The 26,295-nt window shown below is 35.9% G+C and overlaps 4 protein-coding genes and 2 long non-coding RNA genes across 18 annotated transcripts in view; 2 read left to right on the forward strand and 4 right to left on the reverse strand.

The window, feature by feature from the left end:
• Positions 1-279: 279 nt before the first annotated feature.
• LOC126874434 (uncharacterized) lies at positions 280-1,916 on the forward strand. Its single transcript, XR_007692793.1, has 3 exons — positions 280-394; positions 1,317-1,544; positions 1,704-1,916. It is a non-coding gene; the product is annotated as an uncharacterized LOC126874434 (long non-coding RNA).
• Positions 1,155-4,347, reverse strand: LOC126874427 (uncharacterized). 2 transcript variants are annotated; one of them, XM_050636491.1, is made up of 8 exons: positions 4,298-4,347; positions 4,000-4,083; positions 3,406-3,514; positions 3,090-3,331; positions 2,651-3,028; positions 2,310-2,490; positions 1,955-2,170; positions 1,155-1,526 (listed from the first exon to the last, which is right to left on the reverse strand). In XM_050636491.1, the coding sequence occupies exons 3-8, from the start codon at positions 3,487-3,489 to the stop codon at positions 1,287-1,289; spliced, it is 1,341 nt and encodes a 446-aa protein (XP_050492448.1). In that variant the 5' UTR covers positions 3,490-3,514; positions 4,000-4,083; positions 4,298-4,347; the 3' UTR covers positions 1,155-1,286. The 2 variants fall into 2 exon arrangements, with proteins under 2 accessions (XP_050492448.1, XP_050492447.1); XM_050636490.1 differs by lacking the exon at positions 4,298-4,347 and having other exon boundaries at positions 3,398-3,514.
• On the reverse strand, positions 4,261-7,949 carry LOC126874424 (nucleolar protein 10). Its single transcript, XM_050636483.1, has 11 exons — positions 7,165-7,949; positions 7,050-7,095; positions 6,749-6,963; positions 6,529-6,665; positions 6,226-6,438; positions 5,917-6,145; positions 5,412-5,831; positions 5,044-5,332; positions 4,733-4,970; positions 4,522-4,618; positions 4,261-4,430 (listed from the first exon to the last, which is right to left on the reverse strand). Exons 1-11 carry the CDS (start codon positions 7,228-7,230, stop codon positions 4,332-4,334), a joined length of 2,049 nt encoding a protein of 682 aa, XP_050492440.1. The 5' UTR covers positions 7,231-7,949; the 3' UTR covers positions 4,261-4,331.
• A 132-nt stretch (positions 7,950-8,081) lies between these two features.
• Positions 8,082-15,715, forward strand: LOC126874432 (profilin). 3 transcript variants are annotated; one of them, XM_050636498.1, is made up of 3 exons: positions 8,082-8,314; positions 11,563-11,848; positions 13,102-15,715. In XM_050636498.1, exons 1-2 carry the CDS (start codon positions 8,204-8,206, stop codon positions 11,830-11,832), a joined length of 381 nt encoding a protein of 126 aa, XP_050492455.1. In that variant the 5' UTR covers positions 8,082-8,203; the 3' UTR covers positions 11,833-11,848; positions 13,102-15,715. The 3 variants fall into 3 exon arrangements, with proteins under 3 accessions (XP_050492455.1, XP_050492456.1, XP_050492454.1); XM_050636499.1 differs by having other exon boundaries at positions 11,563-11,844; XM_050636497.1 differs by having other exon boundaries at positions 8,087-8,314; positions 11,563-11,832.
• Positions 8,263-11,555, reverse strand: LOC126874440 (uncharacterized). Its single transcript, XR_007692798.1, has 2 exons — positions 9,046-11,555; positions 8,263-8,979 (listed from the first exon to the last, which is right to left on the reverse strand). It is a non-coding gene; the product is annotated as an uncharacterized LOC126874440 (long non-coding RNA).
• A 958-nt stretch (positions 15,716-16,673) lies between the features above and the next one.
• LOC126874422 (uncharacterized) overlaps positions 16,674-26,295 on the reverse strand; it is a 59,641-nt gene continuing 50,019 nt past the window's right edge. For 7 of the 10 annotated variants that reach the window (XM_050636478.1, XM_050636477.1, XM_050636479.1 and 4 more), the window contains one exon: positions 16,674-22,754. In XM_050636478.1, coding sequence (XP_050492435.1) covers positions 22,666-22,754 — 89 coding nt within the window. In that variant the 3' untranslated portion in view covers positions 16,674-22,665. Of the gene's footprint in view, positions 22,755-25,566; positions 26,143-26,295 lie in introns of those variants that run through there. The other 3 variants (XM_050636480.1, XM_050636475.1, XR_007692790.1) reach the window with 2 other exon arrangements.

The following is a 26,295-nucleotide window of genomic DNA, read 5'->3' on the forward strand; positions in this document are numbered from 1 at the left end:
CTTGCATTCTCTTTCATACATACATATGTATGCGTACCTTACTATATACGTAAATCATACAAGTGTTGAAGGAAGGATAATTAAATATGAACGTCTCTTTTTTACTCTAATTTTTTTATTATTAATAGCGGTTTTCTATGATGAAAAAGTAAAATTTCTTTGAATGACTATTTATAATTTTATAATTCACAACTAAACTAGTTAGGAAAATGTAGGATAAAGAAGTTATGTGTTTGTTTTTATTAGTACTGATTTTTTTTATAGTATAGTGATATTACGTGCAGGTTAGTCCAGCTAAATGAGATCATGTAAACAATCTGTTTTAGTTATGTTGTATAAAAAGACTTCTCAAAACAAAGTTACATTATTTCAAAGGTAAAAATAATTCTTCTTCGTAGCCATTTCTTTTTTTTTACGAAATTTCAAGATCATTACCATTTTTTTAAAATAGAATTATACATGTATTTATTTTTCGATATCCTTGTAGAACGTAAAAGCGTGATATATTATATACTCAATTATAGCGTTAATTATATACTCAATTAAGCGTTAATTATATACTCAAACGACAGGTGAATGAAAAAATCCAAATTTTTCGACTACTAATTTTTTAACTTTTAAGGGCTCGAATGAAAGTTTAGGACGTAAGGAATTAATTAAGATTAGTTTTACCTAAATACTTTTCCTGGTTTTTAAGCTATAAGCAAATTTAAAGTCATCCGATTGATGGCCAATAAAGAAATTTCTTGATCTATAAGGCGAATTCTTCAATTATTCAGGAATTAAACTAAAGTTTTAACTCTCCGAAATCATCTCTATAGGATATTATTACAAATAAAATTATTGTAAAATTACACATCTACACAAATTATTACATAGAAAATCATAAACTCATTTTAAAATTATACAATTATTGTAAATTTGCAAATTGAATTGAATAAAACAATCTTGTTTTGCAAAACATGTAAACATTACTCTGAATTAAGGGCTGTTAGTATTAATTATAAGTATAGAATGAAAAATATACAAAAAGGATATTTTGTATGATTGAATTTATCAGTAGACCACTGATTTTTATACATTTATAGGAAATTTGAAAGCATGTCACTTTACAGAATGTGCATGATATATAAAAATATATGGAATACCCAAAATAAAGTACTTGTTATAATATTTAGTAAATTAAACTATTATTATCTACCTATGATCCCTTTTTTAATCCATATTTATAAAAATATGAATTTACATAAATATCTGTAATCTATTTATCAAAGTGTAGGAAATGATTAGAAGAACTGACATTGTCCTAGTGTAAGGATCAAGATACTCCCTATGGTAAGAAATAAACAAAGGTATCTACCCGTAATTGGTACCCTAAAGAGTCGTGCATACATTTCCAAGGATGACGTGTATAGAAGTATAGTATCAAGATCTTCGCCAGGTGTACTTTGATAAACAAATGGTCGAATGCGCACTTCGTGTCCGATACTTTGAATCATAGAACAAGCAGTTGTTAAACGTGCTGCCTGTTGAAAAATAATAGGGTATCAGTTAAAACTTTCTTTTCTATACTTTGAACTTTAAAATATTTGAAATGCATAATTATCAAATATCAAACTATTCATTCTGATTCTATTTCACATAAGAGTACATAGGAAAAATATAATGTGAAAAATAATTTTTATCAATTTTCTTACTTTTAGGCCATTCGATGGTGAGAAGAAGTATATTAATATCTGATAATTAAAAAAAGAGAATCTGACAAATTCAAAGACATAATATATGACAATAAGTCTTTTAAAGATAAGTGACAAATTTATAATGTTGTTTCGTAAGAAACAGTATGGAACTGATTGACAATGTATTGAATTTTAAAAGTACTCTTCTATAAATAACAAAAAAAAGGAACTTATTATCTTTTCTGCCTGTGATCCTTATATAGAAACAAACGTACCTGGATAAAAGGGACTACCGATATTAGAATCCAAAGAACTACGTTTGTTATTTCAACCCATGTGACAGAATTAGTTTGCATGTCGCTGTTATCATATCGGAGTAACCAAATTGTACCTGCGGCTGCCCATGATAAATTTACAATTGTGTAAATGCATACAGCTGGCCCTAAATCGTTATTGAAATATTTCAATAACTTTTTAAATTCGCTAATCTCCTGTAATATAAGAAATAACAAAAATAATACTGGTTTTTCCATCCTATTTCTTTTTTCTCTCTAATTGTTATTTTTTATTTTTTATCTACTAATTGATATGAATTAAAGGAAACAATTGTATAGAAATCAAGTTACAAACCCTCATCCAATCAATAGGAGCTAAAGTATGATGAAGTAGTTTTTCACGAAGAAAATACAGATGCGCCAGTAAAAGTTGCCCTTGCAAACAGTAACTGGTTATAATTGTTCCTTGAACCATATCATGCCATAATGTGCATACGATTAAAAGTACTTTCATTGTTATTTTTAGTTGATATGGACTGTGCAAACAATAAACTTGGAAGAAGTACAGAATAAAACAATGCTAACAGTATGAATAGAATACTCAAGGATATATTGAATTAAATATGCTTCAATGGGAAAAAATGTATAACTTTAATCATCATTTAAATGATACTAATATTACATTAGGCAACTTACCTGTGTTCTAGCCATTGAAATATAATGCTTCCTCGAGCCATTAACACATTTACTGTAATTAATGCCATAATTATCCATACAAGACTCAATGCTATGAAAAACCACAATATCCGTACAAGTCTCCTTTGATTTCCACGATTTACAGAATTAGAAGATAGAAGAAATGCTCGTTCCATTAAATTTTGTAACTGTTCGTTTTCTTTAATTCGGAACAGATATACTGTATATATGTATGCAACTAAATGTAAAATACTGGGAACCAGATAACTAAATATAACATTTCCAAAGCAAGTAATTTCTTCTGAATCTTCCTTATTCAAATTGGATGCAAATTGAAATTTCAAAGGCATTGTTTTATAACAAAAACCCCTGTCTCTTCTAGAAAACCAATTACATTTAATAATAGTTATATTAAAAGTATTATATTAGGTGTTATTACCTAAAACATGCCATGTATTGTAGTATATATCCAATGCACATAAATATTGCAACTTGACAAGTATGAAGATTTGCAAAAATACAATAACAAGTGCATCGTTGTGAATCATCATTGCTTATTGGCTTTAAGCCCATTACTCCTAATAATCTCAAATATGGTCTTAATATTTTATGTTTGCAATAATGAAGGACCGCTGATGTATTCAGCATTTCAAAGTCTGGCATTTCTGTGATTTCACCAATCTATCGTAAAATAAAAAGAACATATAACTTACATGTACTAAAAGGGAAAATGCTAAATAGTCTTACTTCTGTACTTTGCATGTGCAAATTTGACAATCCAGATGGTGTAGATTCCTGAATCGTTCCTGAATGATTTTGCTGTGGAGGATCTTTCCCATTCTTTGATTCGTTATTCGAGTTTACCTATTAACAATGATAATTAGAATGTAATTAAAATACACACTTTTATTATCAATTTATTATTAACAATGACACTTATTAATTCTATAATATAAGATGGAAAGAATCTGTAATTTGTTCTTTTTAACGATAATTACGTTATAGATAAAATGAATTTTGTAATCCATCAAAAATGGAAAGTAAGAAGTAAATGTGAAATATTATATTATAGATCTAGATTAAATTATAGATCTATAGATAGTGATTTGAATGTAAACATACTAGATCTTCAAAATCAAAATAAACAGTAATTAGCTCTATATAGAAAAATAATTACCTTATGTTTCTATCCAAACAAATATGTTAAGTGTTAATTTCTAAAATTCAAATTCGGCAATAGTCCACGATAAAATCGTGATATTATATATTATATGATAAATATATTTCATAATAAATAGTATATAACTAGTAAAACTAAAAAATTATGGAAAATATAATGTAAAACTTACTAATGTCATTTTTCTCGACAAACGGGCACAGTGCTTTTGAACTTGAAAAGAAAACATTTGTATCGATACTCCGCGTGATTCACCCTAGCGTATAAAATTTATTATATCACTATTTTGAGATGACACTTCACCTCTGTCAAGATATCCATATATACATTGCGTCGAAATAAATTATTTTATTCGTTGTATGGACAACTTCTAGTATGGACTGATAGAGCAAAGGAATCCGAAAAGATAAATGTTTTAGAACAAAATAATAGATTATGTAAAAATATTTTTTATTCTAGAAAAGAATTACCTAACATTTAACAAATTAAATACAATGATAGATATTAATATTTTCTTTTAGATAAATTTCCTGCTGGTCTTAGTAGATGTTTATATTCCTTTTCATGTCTCATCACCAGTAATTTTCTTCGCTTTGTCTGTTTCTGTAAATAAATATATATATATATGGATATAAGAATATACATGTTATATACATTGTATATGTCAGGTATAACGTTTATAACATATATGTACCTTCTCAATAGAGAAAGTCATTTCCCTGTTACCACGTGAACTAGAAATTTTAAGACCCTCATTTTCATTTCTTCTCAATCTCTCTCCTAAAGTAGCTCTAAAACAATTAATCAAAATGATGGTAACAATAAAAAAGATACCAAAATAAATTCGTAGAAGTAGATTTACGTGTTGATATTTCTCAAGTCTCTATATATATAACAATACGCACTTGCTTTGTTTCTTTGCCACTGGTTTTGCATCTTTAAATTCAACATCCTCTTTGATTTCATAGAATTGAGGTTCATTCTGAATACGTTCGTTATTATCTGTCACACTTTCATCATTCTCTTGCATTTGTCTTTCGTTCTTTTTTATCAACCGGTATTGATTTTTCATTTCTTTAACCCATTGTTTCTCATCTTCTGAACTACTATCATCATGAATAAAGCTTTCATCTGAACTATTATCTGAAAGTATAAGTCTCATTATCAAGTTAATTCAACATATATATATATATATATATACAAATATTTGTACAACCATGATGTTCGTCTCCCATTGGATCAATTTCCGTCTCTTCTTCCATTTCTTTTTCAACCTTGGCTTTTAACTTCTTTGCTTTACTCTTACTAAGTTGTGAGATAACGGGATTTAACAACGTATACTCTGCCGAATTTTTATCCACTTGAAAATCTGGATTAGTAAACAGTTGTTTGAAACGTTCATCTGTTAGAAGATTGGAAGAAATATTTTTCTTTTTCTTCGCATTTGTTTCGTCATCCATTAACTTTAATGCAAGTTCTTTATTTACACTCGGCATTTTTTGAATCTACAAATATGTATAAATATAGATGAAAAATGTATGATATTCCGTAGATAACGTTATAGAATAATAAAATATTTAATACCTGTACTCTACTACCGCGAGTTTCTTCCACTTTTTGTTGAATTTTCTTTTTCTTATATTGCTCAAATTCAAATGGTTTCATTACATCTCTTGCTTTCTTATACAATCGAATATCCATAAAGTAGCCATGCATATAAGCTCTAAGAAGATTAGTGCCTTTCAAGTGCGAAAGGCTTAATTCTTCTAACTCTTTTTCAGTTACAAATTTATAATCATCATAAATGATATCGTAATTTAATTCTTCTAGTTCTTCAGTCAGATTATCCAGAAAACTACACCAATGGGGAGCTGGGCCAAGGGAAGGAATGTAAAACGTTTGCATTTTCGTATTTTCATTGGCAATTAAAACCATTCCAGTGTTTGGTATAACACACATATCATTAAAATCGTGCTGGGCTTCTATGGATGTGTACAATTTACCCTGTAAAACGTTTTTCCAAAGTATTCAAAGATGTTTGCAATTATTATTCATCTTTCTCATCCACCGACTCATAAATTTTACTCACATTATTCTTTTCCCATATTTTCACAATAGAACTATCCATAGAATAAACCATATCCATTGTTTGATGGAATTCAATATTTTTAATAGGCAACCCATACATGTGATCTTTGACCAAAAATGGCTTACTGGAACGAATATCATATAATAATATTTGACCAGTCAATGTACCTACTCCAAGTGTTAAACCTCCTTGATATCTTAAACTAGTAACCGCAGGAACTTTTTCTAATCTACATAATAATAAAGTAAATGCCATAAGTGAAAATATCAAGAACTTGCCAGTAGATTGCATTACAGTATACTATCATACTTATTATCTTCTCCAACACAATGTAAAGCACAGTCCAAACTACCAACTTTATTTCTAACTCGAGGGTCCCACACTTCTACTTTTCCCTCTTCTGTTCCAACAGTAAGAAGATGATGAACAGGATTTATTTCACATTTATTTATGGATGGTGCCTCTGTCAAGAAAGACTGCAAAAATTGTCCTCTTTCAAGATTTATTCTGTAAATCTCGCTACTGTAACATAATGCAAGCTAATGAAAGTAAATTTTGACTATTTAAGATCTTAAATAAAGATTACAGTGTTGAGAAGAATGTGCACCAGACCTATCTCCCACGACAAAAAGATCACAAGATGGATAATGATATTTTATATCCCTTCCAAAACGAGGTACTCTAATTACATAATATTTTCCATAAGCAACATGGAACTCTATGCCTCTGTCATAGCGTAGAAATACCAGCTGAAAGGTAAAGAATGATAAATTCAATTACCGGATAATTAATACATGGATAATACATGATTAATATAAATACATTTACATACTTTGCTATAATCATCTGATAATATGTCAAAAGCAGCAACTTCAGAGTCAAAACATCTTTCAAATTTTAAAGATAAATTCTTTACATCAAAGCATTTTACACGTGGCTTATATATACCTGTCGCAAATATATATTGCCCATCATTTGATATTTTGATTGAAGTACTAACACCAGGCATATCAAAATCTTGTATAAGTTCGATTCGATGCCGAATATCTATCAAAATGATATTGTGATTTACATATAATATTTATATTTTATCACTATATAACAGGTAATAGGTTTATGTAAAGTTCACTTACCAACATTTTTCTTCAATAAGCTACGTCTTTTACGTTCCGATAACCACTAACGTAAATTAAATTAGTACTATTAAAATGTATAGAACGATATTTGATATAACAAATAAATATTTACCTCTGGAAGAGACTTCCCAGCGCTTAGATTATATATCTTCACATCATTCGGGCAAGATACTTGCATTTTGGAAAGACAGATATATATGACGATATTAAAATATATCAAATTTGTAATTCATATTGTTCATAATTAATTAAAAATCAAAACCTCAGAACACGTGCCGAAACTCTCTTACAAATTCAAGAGATCATAAACTCATGTATGTATAACGTTTACATAAATACTTAGCACGTAAGTTATTTATATGTATGTATATACTTTAAACAGAGAGGTCGCCACGATATCTTTGTTATGTATAAGTGTGAAAACTATTAAAGCGAATACCAATTAACGAACTTGCAATTAAAAAGCACTTCCATTGCTATTTTGTCGATAAAAAAAAAATTATTTAAAAGTATGTAAGATCAGAGTTTGAAAAGTCGATAGGATACAATAATATGTATGAATATAGTATGGTGCATTCGAGTAAAAAACGAAAATTTTTCTTTTAAATGATGAAAGTACCAGAAATGATGAAACAAAAATGTATAATTTAATCCTCAAATGGTATTGTTGGATTATATATTACAATAATTTACGTCACATTACTGAAATTTAGGGTATTTCATGTTATTTTCTATTGGGCATTCTCCGCGACAAAGATTAATAATAAAATGAAATTAAATGAAAAGGTTTAAAATTAAATAACGATGAGCTAATGCACGAGGAAAATTAAAGCGATGAAAGAATATAATTTCGCGAATATCGAGGATTTGAATATATCGATTGGTGAATCTATGGGTTGGCAGAACTGTTCGGTTTCGGTAGTCAATTACCGGCCGGTTATCAAGAGTGGGGAGAACACGATCATCGGGCGAGGAGAGTTTGGTGGGGTCGAGAGGGGTCGCTGCTAACCACGAAGAGAGGAGAGGAGGGGCGAGAGAGAAGTGTGGCCGGCGTTGAGCGCATATAGGTAGTCGTGAGAAGAGTCAGTCAGTGACGGGTTGTGTCTTTAGTGGCGTGGTGAACGATTGAGTCGAGCCGCTTGTGTTAAAAAATGAGCTGGCAGGATTACGTTGACAAGCAGCTGCTCGCGTCTAGGTGTGTTACCAAAGCTGCAATCGCGGGACACGATGGCAACCTTTGGGCAAAGTCTGAAGGCTTCGAAGTGAGTATGTCGTTCGACTAACGCCTCGGAAGCTTATTATTAGCTAGCCGACAAGAGGGAAAGTACGCACTGAATATACTTCAAAGAAATTTAAACGTATCATATCAGTAACTTGCACTTCGTATTTTTCATCTTTTCTCCCTTCTCCTTAGTTATCGTTCACCTCAGTTGATCCAGTATCGAATATTTTTCTCAGTTTCTTTATATCGGGCTAGAGTGCTATATATTAGTGATTAGCACGTAATGTATGTATTTACTGTTGATACAGTTTTATGCCTATTGATTGACTACATATTACTAATAAGTTTCTTGTTTAATACGTTCCAGTAGAATCTTAATGAATTTCGCGAAATAACATGATCAGTGTAGAGAGGGTTTTTGTCGTGAAAAAGATATTGCCACGTAATCATCGGCATATTTTGTTTTTCCAAAGCGAGGAAATAGGTATCCTTGGGTGTGTAATAAATGGGAAAAATCGTTGAAGTTCCGCGTGTTGACCCGGCATGGTTATCCCCTCGTGTTACCGACGCCGGTTAGATCGAGTAATATTCGAGATTAAGTTGTCGGATATAGTTGAAACTCGTTACCGTTCAATCAACAATAATTGAGATTTTCGTTTTTGTCGGAAATTTTCCCAAGGTATTTCGTCCACCGCCCAAATATGTCTGCAGCAGAGGACCGGTCGTCGTAGATACATCGCATAAATTCTCGAATCGATGGGAAAAACTAACCATTGTATAAGCAAATGGATTTATCTTCGGCTAGATTTCGAAAGAAAATTTGTTTCGTGCGGCTATAAAGGTGGTCTAACAGGGTAGGGTGTGGCAATTTTCACCAGAGAAAATTTTGTCTGGTCGAACTTGAATGGTTTTCGACTAAGTTTAACATGGCTGCCTGCCGGGCACGTTGCCGCTGCCACCCATGGAAATGGTGGCTCCTATTGTCGGTAGTGGCTTCTATTCCTTATCGAAGCTGTTCCATTTTCAACATTTCTCGTCACTTACGTTGGTATTCGCCCCGAAGCGAACGAAAATTTTAACGTTGATGGCATTCGTTACGAAGATGACTCATTTCTTCGGAAGCTATCCTCTGTTATCGAAAGACGTACGCAGTGACGCCTACGTGCATGTTCGATTTCGATGTATCTATCTCTTTTGTGCTTTTTCTGTCTCTTTCTGTTTTTTCAATACCCGGCCGAAATGACTGAAAAACGCAAAGAGTTTACATGAAATAAAGATTTTGTTTTGTATATGTGAGATTTGGATATTCGAGCAGTTCGAATTTTCGAGTATTGTTACTTGGAGATTTGTTATATTCGAGTAATAGAGTTTTTTTGTTATATACTTTCCTTTCTTTATTTTCACCAATGTACCAAGTAAAATTGTTACAAAAAACGATCGGAGACAGTTCTAGAAAAGTTGAGGTCGATCGACGCGCCATCCGCGTTGTATTTAAAAAGCTCTTGTGAATCGTGTCGGTAAATTCTAAGGACCTCGAATTAGCGTGTGCGATAGTAAAATGAAACGATGGGGGATTAAAAATGTTAAGAAAGTTGGAACAAAGAGGTTGTCTCGCTTCGACAAGGGAGGAGGCCCCCCTCCCATGTAAATTTTACTAGATATTCCTTGCGTATACATATACAACCATAGAATCTTTTTTCTAAGGATACTAAGGTCTTCCTCTTGTCATTTTCGTCAATCAATTGACAAGACATTTAATTTTTTTTCATAATTTTACTTTTCACTCGCAAGCATAATCTCGAGTTCTGAGAAATATATCGAAGTATTTTTGGGATATGCATGATTTGGAAACAGTAAAATTACGTCTTAGTTTCTGAGAAAGAAAGGTAATGCAAAAGCGTAGCGTGTTTGGTTACAAGGTAAAGCAGTTCTTTCTTGGATTCGAAGAAAGGCTTTACGCGAAGAAAGACGGCGAAACGTATAGATAAAGGTCGCCAGCTGCACCGTGGCCTCGCGCGCGCACACACACTTTCCGGCTACGAATGCCAAAATGGCGATGCCGGCCGGGCAGCAACCTTCCACAGTATCGTACCTGGAGTCTCAAAATGGGCGTTTTGCCGCCTGACCAAAATTTTTCGTAGAATCTTGCTTTTCCATTCTGTCACTACGCTTCATCTTTTCATGCTTCGCAATCTACTTTACCCTCGGAGCACCTATCAGAATTTTGTTAAATTTTTCCACAAGTATATTTCGAGAGATTCGAAGTGGAGTAGATAATAGCTCGAATGCGAAAGTTAAAACAAAATAATTTAAATTATATCTATGTGGTAAAATGAGGTTAGATTGCTATGAATAATGACATTTTATACAAATTAACAAATTATCATGGAGTTCTAGATAACAGTGATACTTTGAATTTAAATCCAAAACTACCGTTTCGAGTTATTTTTAAACACGAAAATGTCACGAGGTCGTCGACGTGCGGCCACAGTTGCGCGCGAATCCTTTCTCGCGGTAATTATACTTTGTGGAAATTACGATAGGTTTTGGCGCAAGGTAGGATTACGAACGTTGCCCAATTTAATGTAAGATAATTTCAGACGACCTTGACGTTCGATAAACGTATCCGATTACGATTGTTAAATGTGTCTCCCCTTATTGTTCTGTTATCCGTTAGTGGTACTTTATTAAATATCCTATAATTATTCACACGCAAACATATGCGCATACGTGCGCGCGCATAGCGCTCATCTGTTTGCCATATAAATACCAAAAAAATATTTTTAATTCTAAATCTTAACCGCGTTGAAAAAATGAAAAAATAGTTAAGAATTATGAGGTTAATGGTTTAACATTTGTATGATGATGATCGTGCATCAGAAAAGCGTATCACGCGGTGCAATTTTTCTGTAACAAGGTGAGTCGTTATCAAAAATGATTATAGATAGAGATATGTTTTCTATGTATCTATATCTGATACAAGTAGTATCGCAAGAACACCGATTAATCTATTTTGTCATGTTTGCTAAACTTCACTTTTATATCTGATATACACAAAAGCATTGATATGACTTTAGTGGATAACAGGAACGACAAAACAATGTAAAATCGAATTCTATCAATTTCTATTTATATAAGTCGTATTTACATTGCATTGTACAGGGGATTTATGTTATATTATGTATAGGGGAGACACAAAATAAAGAACTGTACTTATGCACTGTCTATCATTTAAATATGGATTTGAATTGACTTTTGTACGAAGATGAAAATAATTTCTGTGCATAGGTAAGTAAAGAAGAGTTGACAAAATTGGTCCAGGGATTCGACGAGCAGGATATTCTGACGTCGTCGGGTGTTACCTTGGCCGGCAACAGGTACATTTACCTGTCAGGTACGGATCGAGTGATAAGGGCAAAGCTTGGCAAAGTCGGCGTCCACTGCATGAAGACGACGCAAGCGGTAGTTGTTTCTCTTTACGAAGACCCTATACAGCCACAGCAGGCCGCATCGGTCGTTGAAAAACTCGGGGACTACCTTGTGTCCTGCGGCTATTAGGTTGGTATATACGTACGTATGTATCATTCGAGTATATGTATCCTTAGGCTTCGAATATAGTAGGGCAGCGAGGAGCGAGGATAACGGCGAGTAGCGATGGGCTCTGAAACAATTCGAATTGAAATTCAAGTCTGAATCAAAACTTTCAAAAGTTTTAACCTTCGAATCCTGTTTGAACTGGTTCGAATTTGTCGCCACGTATATATATAATACAGATGGGAACTTTTCCAGATCACATCGCTAATCATCACTATCCTCGCTCCTTGCCACTTCACTATAATCTCATATTTAATACGTTAAACCTTTGTCACGTCTCTGTGCGGTAGTCACCATGATATAGGTTATGTCGAGGTGATAGATTAAAACATCGAGTAGCAGCACCGATTGTTGACACGCAGAATCATAAGCAGCATTTCCACACTTTTTGATAGGGAGAATTGAAACAAAGCCTTTTGTGCAACCTTGATTACTTTATGTTTCGGGACCTTATCTTGTTAGGTATAGGTTAGTTCGCTCGAACGCGTTGACGGTCGATTACTGACCAATTTCGTAATCTCTTTGTATCGTGATGGCTACTGTACGTGTATATTTTCAATGCATGAACCACACGCTACATAGTCTTGAAAAAATTTCCAGCCGAACGAGACGAACGGTGAAATTCAAAGATATTCGTTACGCGTGTACGAAATGACACATGCATAAGTGAGTCACTCTCGCATAATTTCAGTCGACCGCTTTGGCTCGATGTATCAGTTTGCCACGATGACTAATCACGGATTTGCGCGCGTCCCTCGTGCTTGGATCGCACACTGAGAAGCACTGACAAATACGTACTTCTTTTCTACCAGCGAAAGAACAGAGTACGCGTGTTCTTTGTTTGAGAGCTATGAACTAGATAGAGAACATAGAATAGAAATTAATCACATGTAAAACATTACATTTACTATTGAATTTTTCTTTTAAAAAAAAAAGGGAAGGACGCTATACATAATTATATAGAGGATGGGGCATAAAATGTGACAAATAGGTTTTTTTTTTACAAAACTGACTTCCTCATTAAAAAAAAAAAAAAAAAAAAAAAAAAAATAGATTGGCATTAATATTTTATCGCTTGAAAAATGTATCTGGCATCGAAAAAACGAAAATAAGTAGATTTTATTTTCCACTTTCCTCCCCCACTCTTTCTCTTTTCCTTCACACTAACTAATTAATTGTGTTCGTACAACAAAATTAACAGCGGGATGTTTTCCACTCTTCTTTTTGTTTCAGTAACCTCTGGGACCCAACATAAATATCTAATATTAATATTAAACGATACGATCGATTATTTTAATGAACAGCGAATGGAATGCGTCATGCCGCACGAGTCGCGCCGGAACTGCCGCAAGCTTGCCGCGCGACATTCGATGAAGAGCAACAACTACATCAGCAACAACACCAGCAACACAGCTATCATATTCCAGTCGTCGTTCTCTCCTCTTCGATTCGGCCGATCGACGTTCGGGGAACAGACGCACGCGCTCACGTGTGCGTAATAATTTCCGAAAAAAGCTCCTAAGCATTTACTTGGAAAATGATCGCGCAAATTGTAATCGATGAAGGGCGGTCTTTTCATTGTTTTCGTTTCATCGTAGCATCCATGTTTCGAATTTTTATGTCCGTTTGTGTATTCACGACCGAGATAATGTCAGTACTATAACGACAGGAATTCCGAAAGCTTCGATGAAGACAAAGGAAAAAAACGCTTTTTTACAATTGAATAATAAAACGAAAAATTATGAACCGCAAGTACCATGCAGTTTTACATTTATACGCACCATAACAACAGATAAGTATTTACCTCAGAAGTGATAATGACATATACAGTGAGCCGGGATGAATTAAACGAGGGCAAAAAGAAGAAATATCTTTTATTTGCGAACGATCGTATTATGTCGATTCGTTGACGGAGAGACAAAAATACACGAGACGCATGCATTAAGTATAAGAAATAATGATAATAAATAATAGTAAACTATTGCGTGTTAGGTTTACAGTCTTTTTTGTAGAGAATGAAAGGATGTTAGAGACGGTGAAAGAGAGAGAGAGAGAAAGAGAGAGAGTGCGAGCGTTAGAGAAAGTTTGATGGAATAAAAGAAGAGGTGATGATGGAGAAATGGGCGTGAAAGAGGAAGCGAATGATCGAGAGGTAACTAACGAATTAGAAAGAGAGAGGGAGTGAGCGTGTGAGTGAGAATAATAAGGGAAAAGGGGGAGGTAGAATGTGAATGAAAAAATTAATTTCAAGAATTGAAGAATCGCGAAGAGGGAACAAGGGAAGCGGTGTCTGGAAATGTGTAAGAGAGCGCAATAGAGGTATTAACACCGATGATAGATACGGAACAAGATGATAAAAGAGGCAAAAGCGATGTGAAGCTACAGTCGATGAGACAGTTGACAGCAATGGTGGCGGTGAGAGGACGGTGCGGACGATGCAGGCAAACGCGCGGTAGGGGGTGAAAAGGCGTGGATTGATTGTAATCCTGGTTGGCCTCTCCCTCCCCCATCCAGATCGATACAACCCTTTTAACTATTTACTCTCTTTAATATTGCTATGTGTAAGAAGAATAAAACAAATCGGGGGATGTGTCACTTATCGATAAGAGGAAGAAATACAGAGAAAGAGAGAGAGGGAGAGAGAGAGAGAGAGAGAGAGAGAGAGAGAGAGAGAAAGAGAAAGAGAAAGAGAAAGAAAGAGATAGAGAGAGAGAGAGAGAGAGAGAAAAAGCGAGGGACGGGGGTGAGAACTGGAACGAGAAAAAGAGTCGCAAGATGTACACCAAGATAATATAAATATATAAATATGACATTTTCAAGCGCGCGTGGCATGCATACAAAACACAAACACGATTGCGAAAGTTGAAAGGTAGAACTATACACGGAACAAGAATACACATATAATTCGATTTTCTATAATTTTTATATCTTCATTTATTCATTTACATCTTAGTTTTAGTTTCTTCTTTTATATAATCAGTGTTCCCTATCTAACGAAACTGATTATAATCGAAGATAGTCTCTTACGTTTGATACGTGGATCTAATAAAAAACCAAATCTATGAAAATAAAAATTTGGACTTATATAAAAACATATTCGGAAGAGCAACGTAGTTCTCCTTGGCCGTGTAAACGTTTTTCATTCGACTAGCGCAGTCTTCTATAAGTTATACCAAGAAGAACACCCCCGCAGTCGTATACAGACGCGCATGTATACACACACACACACACATACACACACATCTAATACACGATACCGCTATCATTTATTATTACTGTAATATTACTGCTACTATTATTATTATAACTGGTTGCTTGTCGATTCGGCTGGTGTCAAGCAGCAACCCAAACTACTATGTAACGATTTTTATTGATAACAAAATAAGGAATAAACATTGAAGTAATAATTGTAATAAAAAGGTAACTCCCAGGCGTCGTTGAAATATTCGCATCCGCCTCATGCTTTTAGCTTTTACTTTTTTGTTTGGAAAAGGATATATATATACACATATATATAATATATATTTTGAGATCCTTACGTTTTATGGGAAAAAATCGTTCTCGTTATATCGAGACCAACAATGCGACGATTATATACATACGTACTACATTTTTCGTGTCTTATCGAAACTGGATCGAACTCAACGGCCGATAAAACCACTTTCGACTTTTTGAAAAAATAATATGTACACCGGAAGATGGTCGATGTTTATGGTTCAAGAAAGGCAGAAATAGAAAGCAAAAGCGGGTGGGATAGGGGGATGAGTGAGGGTGTTGCGTGCGCGTCGAGCACGCGCGCGCTGGGACGCCTGTGCGCATGAGAGCGAGCGAGAGAGAGAGAGAAAAAGAAAGAGAGGGCTACATTTGGTTGGTTAAAATTAGGTATATAACTTTGTAAAGCCGATATACTTGCTCTTAAGATTTTTTTGCAAATGTCGACAAGAAGAATTTTCAGAATCGTGACACACGAATAATGTTTAAGGAAACAATAAATTTGTATAAAGCGGTGTAATGAAACACCTTTTGTTTTCATTCATTCGAATAACATTCAAAATAGTGAAATTATCGTAGAATTCTATGCCTCACGACTGCATATCTCGCGATGATAAAATAAACGATAAAAACCGCGTCCTTCCGCGATCATGAATAAGATTAAATCACGCGTATGTAACTTCCGGTTCTCGGTTTCTGGACGCGTTTATTCTCGTTTCAAAATGATATTATTTAACATACATTATTGGGAAATTACACTTACCTGTACGTGGAATAGAGATTTCTCATGTAGTGCGTATATACAGCGTGTTTCATTGTTTCCCAATGTCTTAAAGGAGTTGGGTGAAGAGCTAAAGTGAAAGGGAAGAGGTTCCTGTAAATCAAGCGTGAAAAACAAATCGTTTATTCGAATAAACGGCATCAAAGCCACCAAGCATACAAGGGAGTAAATGTTATTTTTACTTTCGAAATATGGTACTCGATAGTACTAAAATTTTGTTTATTTTTTTGTTTAATAAAATTAATTTCCTGCAAATACGTAGATCTTCGATCGTATTTTGTTCATTTTATTAAAAAAAAAAAAAAAAAAAAAAAAAACAAAAGGAAAGGAAGGACGAAACAAATGGCTGTGTACCGAAGAAGATATCTATTTTGGTGTTCTAACTCGTGAAGCCTTTGATGTTGTTTATCTTACTAAACGTTCTTATTTCAAAAAAATCGGAGAATGGGATAACCTGCATATCATCGTATACGTGTACATGCATATGTGTGTGTGTATATATATATATCTATATATATAATATCGGTTCATCTTAATTTATAAACCGTTATTTAATTTATTGGTAGATTAGAAGATTAAATAAAACTTTTTACAAAATTATCAAGAAAATTTACATAAAAATCGCTCTCGCTTACTCGCATTGATTTTGTTTCATCTTAAAAAACATTACTTCTAATTACAGCGACCAGGATCGCCACACTTTTATATTTTCTATCAATCAACGCTTTATAGCCTACTATTTTTAGATCGTTCTCGCGAAATTTATTCGATTCGCATCTCAGAGTAAATAATTGGATGATTCTCCAAATCTCTTTCTGTCATAAATAACGACTAGAAAGATCAGAATGAGAGGCGCAAGCCTTTTGCGGTGGAGAGAACAATTATATAGATATATCTATATATATATATATATATATACATATATATCAATATATATATATATATAATATATATATATATATATAAGATACAAACGAACGGATGGTCTCGGATAAATGTTACGTATATACGGAATTCGAAGGAAAGACTTGGATCGTAATTCACGAAATGTGGTCGATATTAGTACCGAGGCGTCGAGCGCTTGATTTCGTCGAATGACTTTCCTAATCGTGCATTCGTAATCTTGCGTTCGTGCATTTGCGCTACTCATTTATTGCCATATCGTCTTTTTTATTCTTTTCTTTCTTTTTTAGTACCTTTAATCCTTGTTCTTCCAACGATGAAACGATAAAGCTATCGAATTTGTACTAAAATGTTCTCCTCGTTTGCGTTAGTCCATTCACAGACTTTGTCCATCTACTCTGTGTAATCTACAAATCGTTAAAACTACGCGAAGCATACACATTTTATTTACCCGAGTTTGTTTCCGCTTTTGACCCGTTTCTTTTCCAACTTGTACACGCTCGTTTTCATTCAGGGAGACAAAGACTAGAAGAAACGATGCGCCCAACGAACCGGTCTTAACATCGTGGCTAGTTAAACAACAGTGGATTTGATAATGGCGTACACGAATATCGTATCGTATCGTATTACATGCCCGGCAACTTCGGTAACTTGGCTTTAGCGTGCACAGTGTGCGTCTCTTATTCTATCGGTGATGTATTGGAATTTCTCGAATACAATCATGTTCAGAACACATGTGAAAAAGGTTAATACGGGTGACAACGTTTCGATACTTAGCTTACGAAATGTCTCACCTGTTACCGGGATTAAAATGTTCAAGATCTGTGTTACACGAGTATCGTGCACATTTTTCCTTCGTATTTAACGCATATTTAACACGGGAAACACGAATGAGTCCCTCGACTCGTCTCGACTCGTTTCGAAACATTCGAAATTTTCTTCCGAAGAAATCCATCTTTCCCCTCGTTCTTCGTTCTATCTGTTCTTGGCTATTTGTCAAGAAAGTTTAGGCATTTCGGTGCTTCTCTCCTTTCCAAATGGGGTCTCCACGGCTAGCGGTGATTATTTCACGATACTACCCGTTCGAGGGAAACAACGGTTGTTTTGTTGAAATCGCAGATAAGAGGGAGAGAAAGGGAGAGAACAGGGGCAGGGGCAGAAGCAAACAAGAAGAAGAAGAAGACGAAAAAGAAGAAAATGATGGAAGATGACGAAGAGAACAGAAGACACCGTTGAAAAAAGTGATTGAACACGTACACGCGTGTGCGTGAAATGAGATATAGCATACCGCGCAACGCTGGGACGAAGATTGCTTTACAAACGTTCGTTTAAATGGCATTAAGTTTAAGTAGCATTAACCTTTATTAGATTACCTTTTAAGTTATCTTATTAGATAGGTGTGCATGCATGTCAACGAATGTGCGACAAAGCGGCCAGCGTGCCCTCGGGTTTTTGTAACTGTAGTACTTAGTAACAGTAGCAACGGTAACAGCAATAGCAGCAACAGCAGCGGTAGCAACAACTAGCACGCGGCCGATGCGTATCTCGAATGCCCATCGTTCTCACAGTCCTAGCTCGATCTTTTCACGGCGAAAAGATCGCGGAACAGTTGCTCTCTTCTTGCGTTCCTTTGTCACGTATCCTTATGATTCGCGATCGTTATTTACAAGTGCCACTATACATAGAGTGTGTAATAAAACCGCGTTAAAATAAATAAATATATCACGCAGGGAGAAAAAAGCGGTATCATAACCTATGTTGCGGCCGAGCGACGATTGCCACATTTCTTTCTTTCTTTCGTTTTCTTCTGTCTTATTTCTTCTTTCCTCTTCCTTGAAATTCCAGCGTCCTTTTGAGTCACGTGCTCGTGTTATCGCCCTCGTAATCGTTCCAACGACTTCCGCTGTATTCGATATATCGAACAAGCCGCGAACGATACGATTATTTAAAATACGTTTTAAATAACCTACAAAGTGAAATGACGTGCAAACATGTTTCCACGATGAACACGATTCATAGGGAAATTCTGTTTCCGCGTATTTCGAAGAACGACGACGACAACGAACACGATGGAGAAATTCACGTTGTTGCGTTTGGTTGGCGCTTGAAACGAGGAAAGGAAAAGGAATTAGGAAATGAAAGAGAAAGGGAAACGATTGTTCGTTCGATTGATCGACTAAAATTTGCACTTAGGGGTTCGTACAAAATTGTATAAAGAATCGAAGTAAAATGAAATTCGAACAAATACCAAGAAATGTGATTTTCTATAGGTTTGTATGCGTTGGCCGAGTTGGCGATATATTGCGAAGGCAATCTTTGGCATTCAAGCAATTTTCCGATTGGAATCGACTTTGTCGATAATTCGAGAGGAGAATGTCGTCTGCTACATCCTATATCGAATTTTCCAATTCTCTACTAGATGTAATTTTCGCGAGAGTTATCGTTATTATCGTGACCATTTTGTTACATTACTGGCTATATAATCTTAATTCGCCTTCTATATATCGTACAAATAGAGGATTATCGATAATAGTAATTGAGTAAGTAAGCAAGTAAGTAAGTAATTCAACCGCTAGTTCTAGATAACACTGATTACCGTTTCGTAACGATAACGCATTTATCGTCTCTTGCGTTTCACTTGCGTGTTTCAACGTTCTCTGCATAAGCATTATCATTTTGGTGATAGCGTTTCAGGATTAACAATGGTAATAACAATGATCGTAACAACAACCCTACGATAATAATTCAAATAAATAGCAATAATAATATTAATATTACAATAGTAAGTCCTTTTAGGTTCAGGAACTCGATAGGCCCAGATATGCAATCCCTGCGTGCCGTGAAAGGCGACTAAAAGGGAAAAATTATGATAATAAAGGAGGAAAAGATATAAATAAAACACAGTGGCAACAATTGTGGCGACGAAAGTGGTTATTGGTACTAATTATGTGTATTAAGTTGGAGCGTATGAAATGTTTCTTCAAATTCAAATTTGGCGCTCTAATACCATCCATTCAATTTTGATCTATCGTCCATTATCAAACATATTATAAAATTTACCATAAATCATGTAAGTTTAACGTAATTTTTCATGTAAGGAAATTTATAATAAATATACCAAAATTTTATTATTATTTCTAGATAGCCAGAAAGTTTGTGCAATTTTTTATGGGCTTAAATTTTGAAAAAAAGTGGCACGAAAGTTGCTGAAAACCAACATTTAATATTTGATAAAGTTAAACACAACTTTTATCCCATCTTGCAATCTTCCAATGCGTAAATTACCGAAAAAGAAGCTATAACCGAAGAAATTGATCTGAATTTCTCAGCCGATAATTCTTATAAACCTGGAATAATGACGTTAATTAATCGTTATAACAGAGCATTGAATCGTATAAATATATCGATCGAAATCTTATTTGGCGGGACGGCATATTTCATACGTACCAACTTAACAACAGAAATGAGAAATAAATAACGACGAGGATGACAACAATGGTGGTGATGACGATGACGATGATGATGATGATGATACAGGTAATGAATTGCCGTAATAAAAATAGTTATTTATATGGTAACGTTGAAACTAGAGGGAACGTTTCGTTGGTATAATTACAAATTGCTCGAATAACAATAAATACGTATAGTAAATACAATGTGATTGCTTTTTACATGGTCATGATTCCGCACGTATTCGTCCCTCCGTGCGTTTTTCTACGCTCTCTTCTTTCTCTCTATTGCCTCTGCCATAATACGCGAGTAATAAACGCCGTCTAAAGTACACGTACGTAGATAACCGAGTACTCGAATACTTGATAACTTATAGTTTATTTGCTCGCTCTCTATAAACGTGCTGGCGTGTCGGATACACACAAGGAAGATGATGGGACAGAAACGCCTATGGTGTTCTGATGCACGCAATCGGTCGCAACTCGTCGACCGATCGTCGATAAATCGCAATGATCGTCGATTATCGATCGAGTCCGTCAATCAGAAAGCCGACTACCGTGTACTTTTTGGCATTTACTAATCAAGCAGTTGCCCATTCCAATCGACTCTGATCTAACCTTCCACCCCCGATGACATTAATAATAAGTCGTAAGACTTAATCGGTGCTGTTACCTCTGTAAAGTAAAAGTTTCGTTTAATCGAAATCCATCTAACAATTAGGTTAAGCCGTACAAAGCTTGCGATTTACCTCTCGAATGGAAAAACTATCGAACGTTTAACTGCTCGTGACGCGAGACTCAGCGCGTATACAAGTCTTGCGAGCAAATTCGAACCATCTTACCATTGAAAAATCTTGCTATATAGTGGTGTCGTGTCGGTTTTCTTCTTCTATGCGTTTCAGGAAATAGAAATAAATAGAGTAAACGAACGAGTCAACGGATCAACTTCTGCCGCTGTGTCGTTGCTCGAATTCTGTTTTATATCGCGTACTTCATGTTGTTTACACGACTTAAGTTCGATATAGATTCGATTTAGCAAAAATCGATTTATGACTTGCTCGAATGATTCGAACAACGCCAGCTGGTGACGAAATCGACACGATTCGCGCAGCACTTTGCCTCGTTGCTTCTATTCCGCTTCGCGCTTTCGAGCAACGCGCTCGCACGAGCAAACGAGCTGTGCGAGAGGAACGAAACGATTTAGTATGGTAACGAAAACGTAACGTAGCGTAATCTCATTTGCAGGTTATCTTGTAATTGATGGTACAACCTCGACCTCGAGACAAGCAAGACCAACAAGCAAGTGACGATTCTATGCGACAAAATAAGTTGAAAACGTAGAACACCGTTCTTTTGTTTTTTCACAAGCTCTATTTATTCGATCTTTGGAGAATTTGAGTTTAATTAATTAAAATATATTTATTACGCATGCGGCCTTAATTCTAACACACATTTTGGCTAATCCTCCATCCAATTAATTTCTTCTTGCTCGATTCTATCAAACTACAGATTGTCTTGGAACAGTTTAAAAGCGTTTCTTTGCTGTAGAAAATTAAAGACAGACGCATTAAAAATACGAGCAACTCTGCAAGGTTGTCTATGTTTCGACTTGAAGGATCTCGCTGCATACTAATACTCCTACTTGGATTTATATTTATCGCATTGCGTCAAGCAGAATAGACAAACAAGGCTTTAAATCAAAATATATTATTCTACATTTTCGGCTTATTTTTCGTATAGAACCCGCCCTTTGCTGCTCGTGGCATAATTTACGAAACAGCCTAATTACCGCATACGGCCGGATGTAACGAGAAAACGGAAGGAATGGAAAGAAAATCTTTTAGCCGAATAGTCGGAGAGTGTTTAAGAGAAAAGAAACAAGGAGGGACAGAGAAACGTAATTAATACGCAAAAAGATTTTACCCACGGGCTGACGTAGCTTGTTGGACTCGGAGACCACCGATCGGGCGGAATAAAAGCTCGATGAAATGGACGAAGGAACGCGAACCTTGTCGCTGCATCTACCACGAAGCAGCACCGAGGTTACTGGACGATGCAACAGCAAGCACTGTGTGTCAAAGCGCTCGTAGCGACGTGGTGCCGATAATGGTGCTGTTGCCGTGGCGCCTGTCTCTGTCGTTGCTGGCCCGTCACCCTACCGCCTAACCTGGGCTATTGGTTCTCCAGCGAATAATGACGCGACCTCTTCCAGAAACCTTTGAAGAATCCTTTCTTCTTCGGCGCGTCCCCGCATTCGGCAGCTGAAGCAAAAATATGACGCGGCTCTTTCCCTCCTAATATATCTGTAGGCTTACTGTCCACCAAGCGTCTCTTCATAGAAGCGTAATCGTAGTCTATTATAAAGCCAAGTCCACACTGACAGACGATTGTCCGAAGACACGCTGTGCGCCTGCGGCAACTGTCTTCCGTTCTTAGACAGAAGATCCGCAGACGATTCACATTTGTCGGCAGATATGCATCTTCTTTTTCCATTGGAACGTTCGCGGGCAATTGTGGGCAGAATGAGCTTTTCACCTCTTTTGGGAGGCAACGATCCCGCTGTGCGATCGTCACACGATACATTTGCTACTTTACGTTGAGCCAAGACTAGAAAAATTTACCGAATGTCCAGCTGGATGAATTGTAAAGTACAAATTAAATAATAAAAAAAAAAGAAAAACGTCGGGCCAAGAAAGAAAGTAAAATCGAAATCACTGCAAGTCACGTACCGCCGTATCGTGGATGTGTCGTAACGAACAAAAGTCATCTCCCATTTTTCCAAATCGTGCTATACATTTTTTAATACGCTAACAAATACGTCAATCAATATGTCATGACACTTTCAAAATTTGTTCCTCGCCGTATTAATTAATTATTTATATTTACACGATATCTAATTCTACAAGTGGACATTCTACAAAGTGGGTGTTTATTATTGACTTATTAATGACTATTAATAGTCAGCATTTAAGAAGATTAAGGTAGTCTTTTCTTTGTATTTTAGGGTCGACGATGGTCACATTTCTCCAAAGATACATTTCAATAACCCGCTTGCTCCATCGCATCTTCGACTCATCGACGCCTGCTGGACAAACGACGTTGCCCTCAAACAGCGTAGAATGTCTAGATACATGTTTCGTCGACTGTCAGCGGACGATGAACGCAGACAATACCTGTCAGTGTAGACGAGTGCAGACGTGACGACGATACGTCTACGCCGGCGTTAGTAGTCTGCCAAATGTACAGCGAGATACGTTTTGTCCCGTCGTTAAAATATCGAGCAACGAGAAAAACGCTCTCGTCCTATATCGCTACGCTAGTTTATAACAGCTGGAGAACGCGCGCCTCGATTTCGACGATATTAACGTCAATCGTCATAATGAAAACGCGTAACAACGAAAACGGTTCGCTGCTGTTTCGTGACTAGGTGCGCGTTACTTTGCAACGATCGTTGCATGAAAGCGTATTTACCGCGAGCAATCTATGAAACGACGTTTCGTGGACAGCGAGCCAAACTCTTTCTTTCTTACGTGCTACTTCCACACCCATCCAAATCATCCGCGTTTCTTTACCGATAAAAATTGCTCGCTTTGTAATTGAATTTTCTGTCGTCACGTGTTATATAGTTATAGTACGTATACTTGTTTATCCGATTGGATTATTAAAATCTGAGTGTACAAGCAAAGCTGGTACTGGAGCGACGCACCAACTGCGTCGTGTATTTCAGCCACGTTTTTACTCTCGCTATATGTTAATAGGGGAAGCGTTGGCAATTGTCTGTCGCCTGCATAATAATCGACGGCCTTTCCGGCCTTTCCTTCGAATCGACGGACGTTAAAAACCAGCTACGACCGTCGCCACGGCGGATACTCTTCCTCCATCTCTCGATGTGCTCCAACTCGCTCGAGAATATATCATATTCGGAAAATACAAACTCCATTGTATCCGTACGAAACGATTCTATCCTTCTGTTATATCTCTCTGTAATGATTAAAGTTCTCCTGGTTACCATCATATCGGTCCAAGTTCTCAACTCTTGTCCCGGTATCCTGGTCTGGTTCACGAATACAGTTAGCCGCGTTAATATCCATACATGCCACTGTCTCTGTATTCGTTGTTGATAAGAAATCGTGAGAAGAAGGCCATATCTCTGCGATGCCAGGAGCCGGAGAAAAGGGATAAAGCGAGCGAGAACGAGAGAACGGTGCGTATGGATCAATACCGATAGTGTGCAGCTACGTAGCGCACGTAGTACACGCAAATTGTTGGGTGTGTCTGATCTCTGTTACTTGACTAGCCAAACTATCCGAACTTGACAGCGATGTTGCTTGTTACTGGCGAGAAATCGTGTCGTGGCAATGAACATACTTCTCCGAGGTCTTTGTTTAGAGTGTTAAGATTAGACGAAACGACCATAGAACATAGAGAGAGAGCAGGAGCAGCACTCGCCTACACTCGTTTAGCGTAAACGTTGGTCGAGCAATTTGTTCGTTGATCGTTTTACAACGATCAGACGAATATTCTTCCGGTGTTTCTAGAGTCCAGCAATCGTCAAGGAATCGATAGAATTTACATGTCTCGTTTACGCTTGAATTTTATTCAGCTCGCTGTAGATCTGCACCTTTACAGGCAAATTGAAGGAAACGTTGTTTGGCTTGTGCATAAAGTTCTTCTCTATCCTTCGTTCTGTTTCTCTCGGTAAGAAGAGCTTTTTCAAAAATAACCAAAGAATATTAATAGAACTGCTGTTGGCTGTTCAGGCTAGAGGCGAACATTGGTAAACTGCTGGTGGAAAGGGAATGGATATTTTGGAATGCCATGTGTGTACCGGTCATGTTACGTGTGCAAAGATGTATGCGTGTGCACACACACACAGCCATGTTCCCCCTCTACCAGCGATAAAATAAAAAACTTACAAACAAGTACTTACAAGGATAAGTATCCGTGTGGCATAGAACATGACCGAATCGTATCGTATGGTACAGGAAGGGCACCAAACTTGGATCAACAATTCGTCTTCTTAATTATACGCAAAGAAAAACTATTGAAATTCGAACAATTACACAGATCGGAAAAGTACGAGTCAAATTATTAATCTCACTATTGCACAATAATATTCCAGCATAACAGCATTTTTATCACGATGATTTAATAGTGATTTTATTATTTTATCGCCTCGTTTTCAATTAGTTATTCCACTCATTGTTAGTCTCTCTCTCTCTCTCTCTTTTTCTTCGTTTCTTCGTCTCTCCGTTTCATTTTATTATAAATCGTGGATCGACTTTGCTGCACTTTTCCAACTGTATTTACATACATACTTTACATATTTTATGACGATGAACTTTATTCGGTTCATTATCGTATTTTATTGTTGGACCAGCGGCTTGCATATTCTTTAATACGAAACATAATTTACATTGGAACATAATTTACCGCGCTATTCGTGCATCGCCTGTTTAAAAAGTAACGAAACTCTATTTATAAAAGGTTTTTTAGATTACAGCTTTAAGCCTTCCATGCAGATCCCTCGGGAAGTGATACACCGAGAGAAGGGGACTTTTTTTCATTACTTAAGTCAGCGCTACGGACGTTCATCCTAGAGAATTTTCACTGGATTTGGATTAGTCGTAGCTTTCCCAACATTTCCAACTGCACGAGAACTTTGAATTATTTGTTTGATTTTGAGGAACAGAGAAAAGTCACGCAAACCAAATAACGTTCCTTCTAATTCATTCGAATACTCAGAAGGTGCGAAAATAGCTTGTGAAAATGGAATACTCGTGGCAAGAACAACGAATAAAT

This window comes from Bombus huntii, chromosome 16 (genome assembly GCF_024542735.1).
Source record: "Bombus huntii isolate Logan2020A chromosome 16, iyBomHunt1.1, whole genome shotgun sequence".
NCBI classification, from domain to species: domain Eukaryota; kingdom Metazoa; phylum Arthropoda; class Insecta; order Hymenoptera; family Apidae; genus Bombus; species Bombus huntii.

What these genes read in the sequence shown, in the direction of transcription:
- LOC126874427 (XM_050636490.1), bottom strand. Translation starts at nt 4,056, where the DNA reads ATGTTTTCTTTTCAAGTTCAAAAGCACTGTGCCCGTTTGTCGAGAAAA. An exon ending in TGCACATGCAAAGTACAGAA is followed by an intron (nt 3,332 to 3,397) that starts GTAAGACTATTT and finishes ATTTTACGATAG; the next exon opens with ATTGGTGAAATCACAGAAAT. An exon ending in CAATACATGGCATGTTTTAG is followed by an intron (nt 3,029 to 3,089) that starts GTAATAACACCT and finishes TTGGTTTTCTAG; the next exon opens with AAGAGACAGGGGTTTTTGTT.
- LOC126874424 (XM_050636483.1), bottom strand. Translation starts at nt 7,230, where the DNA reads ATGCAAGTATCTTGCCCGAATGATGTGAAGATATATAATCTAAGCGCT. An exon ending in CTTATTGAAGAAAAATGTTG is followed by an intron (nt 6,964 to 7,049) that starts GTAAGTGAACTT and finishes TCATTTTGATAG; the next exon opens with ATATTCGGCATCGAATCGAA. An exon ending in CTCGCGGTAGTAGAGTACAG is followed by an intron (nt 5,333 to 5,411) that starts GTATTAAATATT and finishes ACATATTTGTAG; the next exon opens with ATTCAAAAAATGCCGAGTGT.
- LOC126874432 (XM_050636498.1), top strand. Translation starts at nt 8,204, where the DNA reads ATGAGCTGGCAGGATTACGTTGACAAGCAGCTGCTCGCGTCTAGGTGT. An exon ending in CAAAGTCTGAAGGCTTCGAA is followed by an intron (nt 8,315 to 11,562) that starts GTGAGTATGTCG and finishes TTCTGTGCATAG; the next exon opens with GTAAGTAAAGAAGAGTTGAC.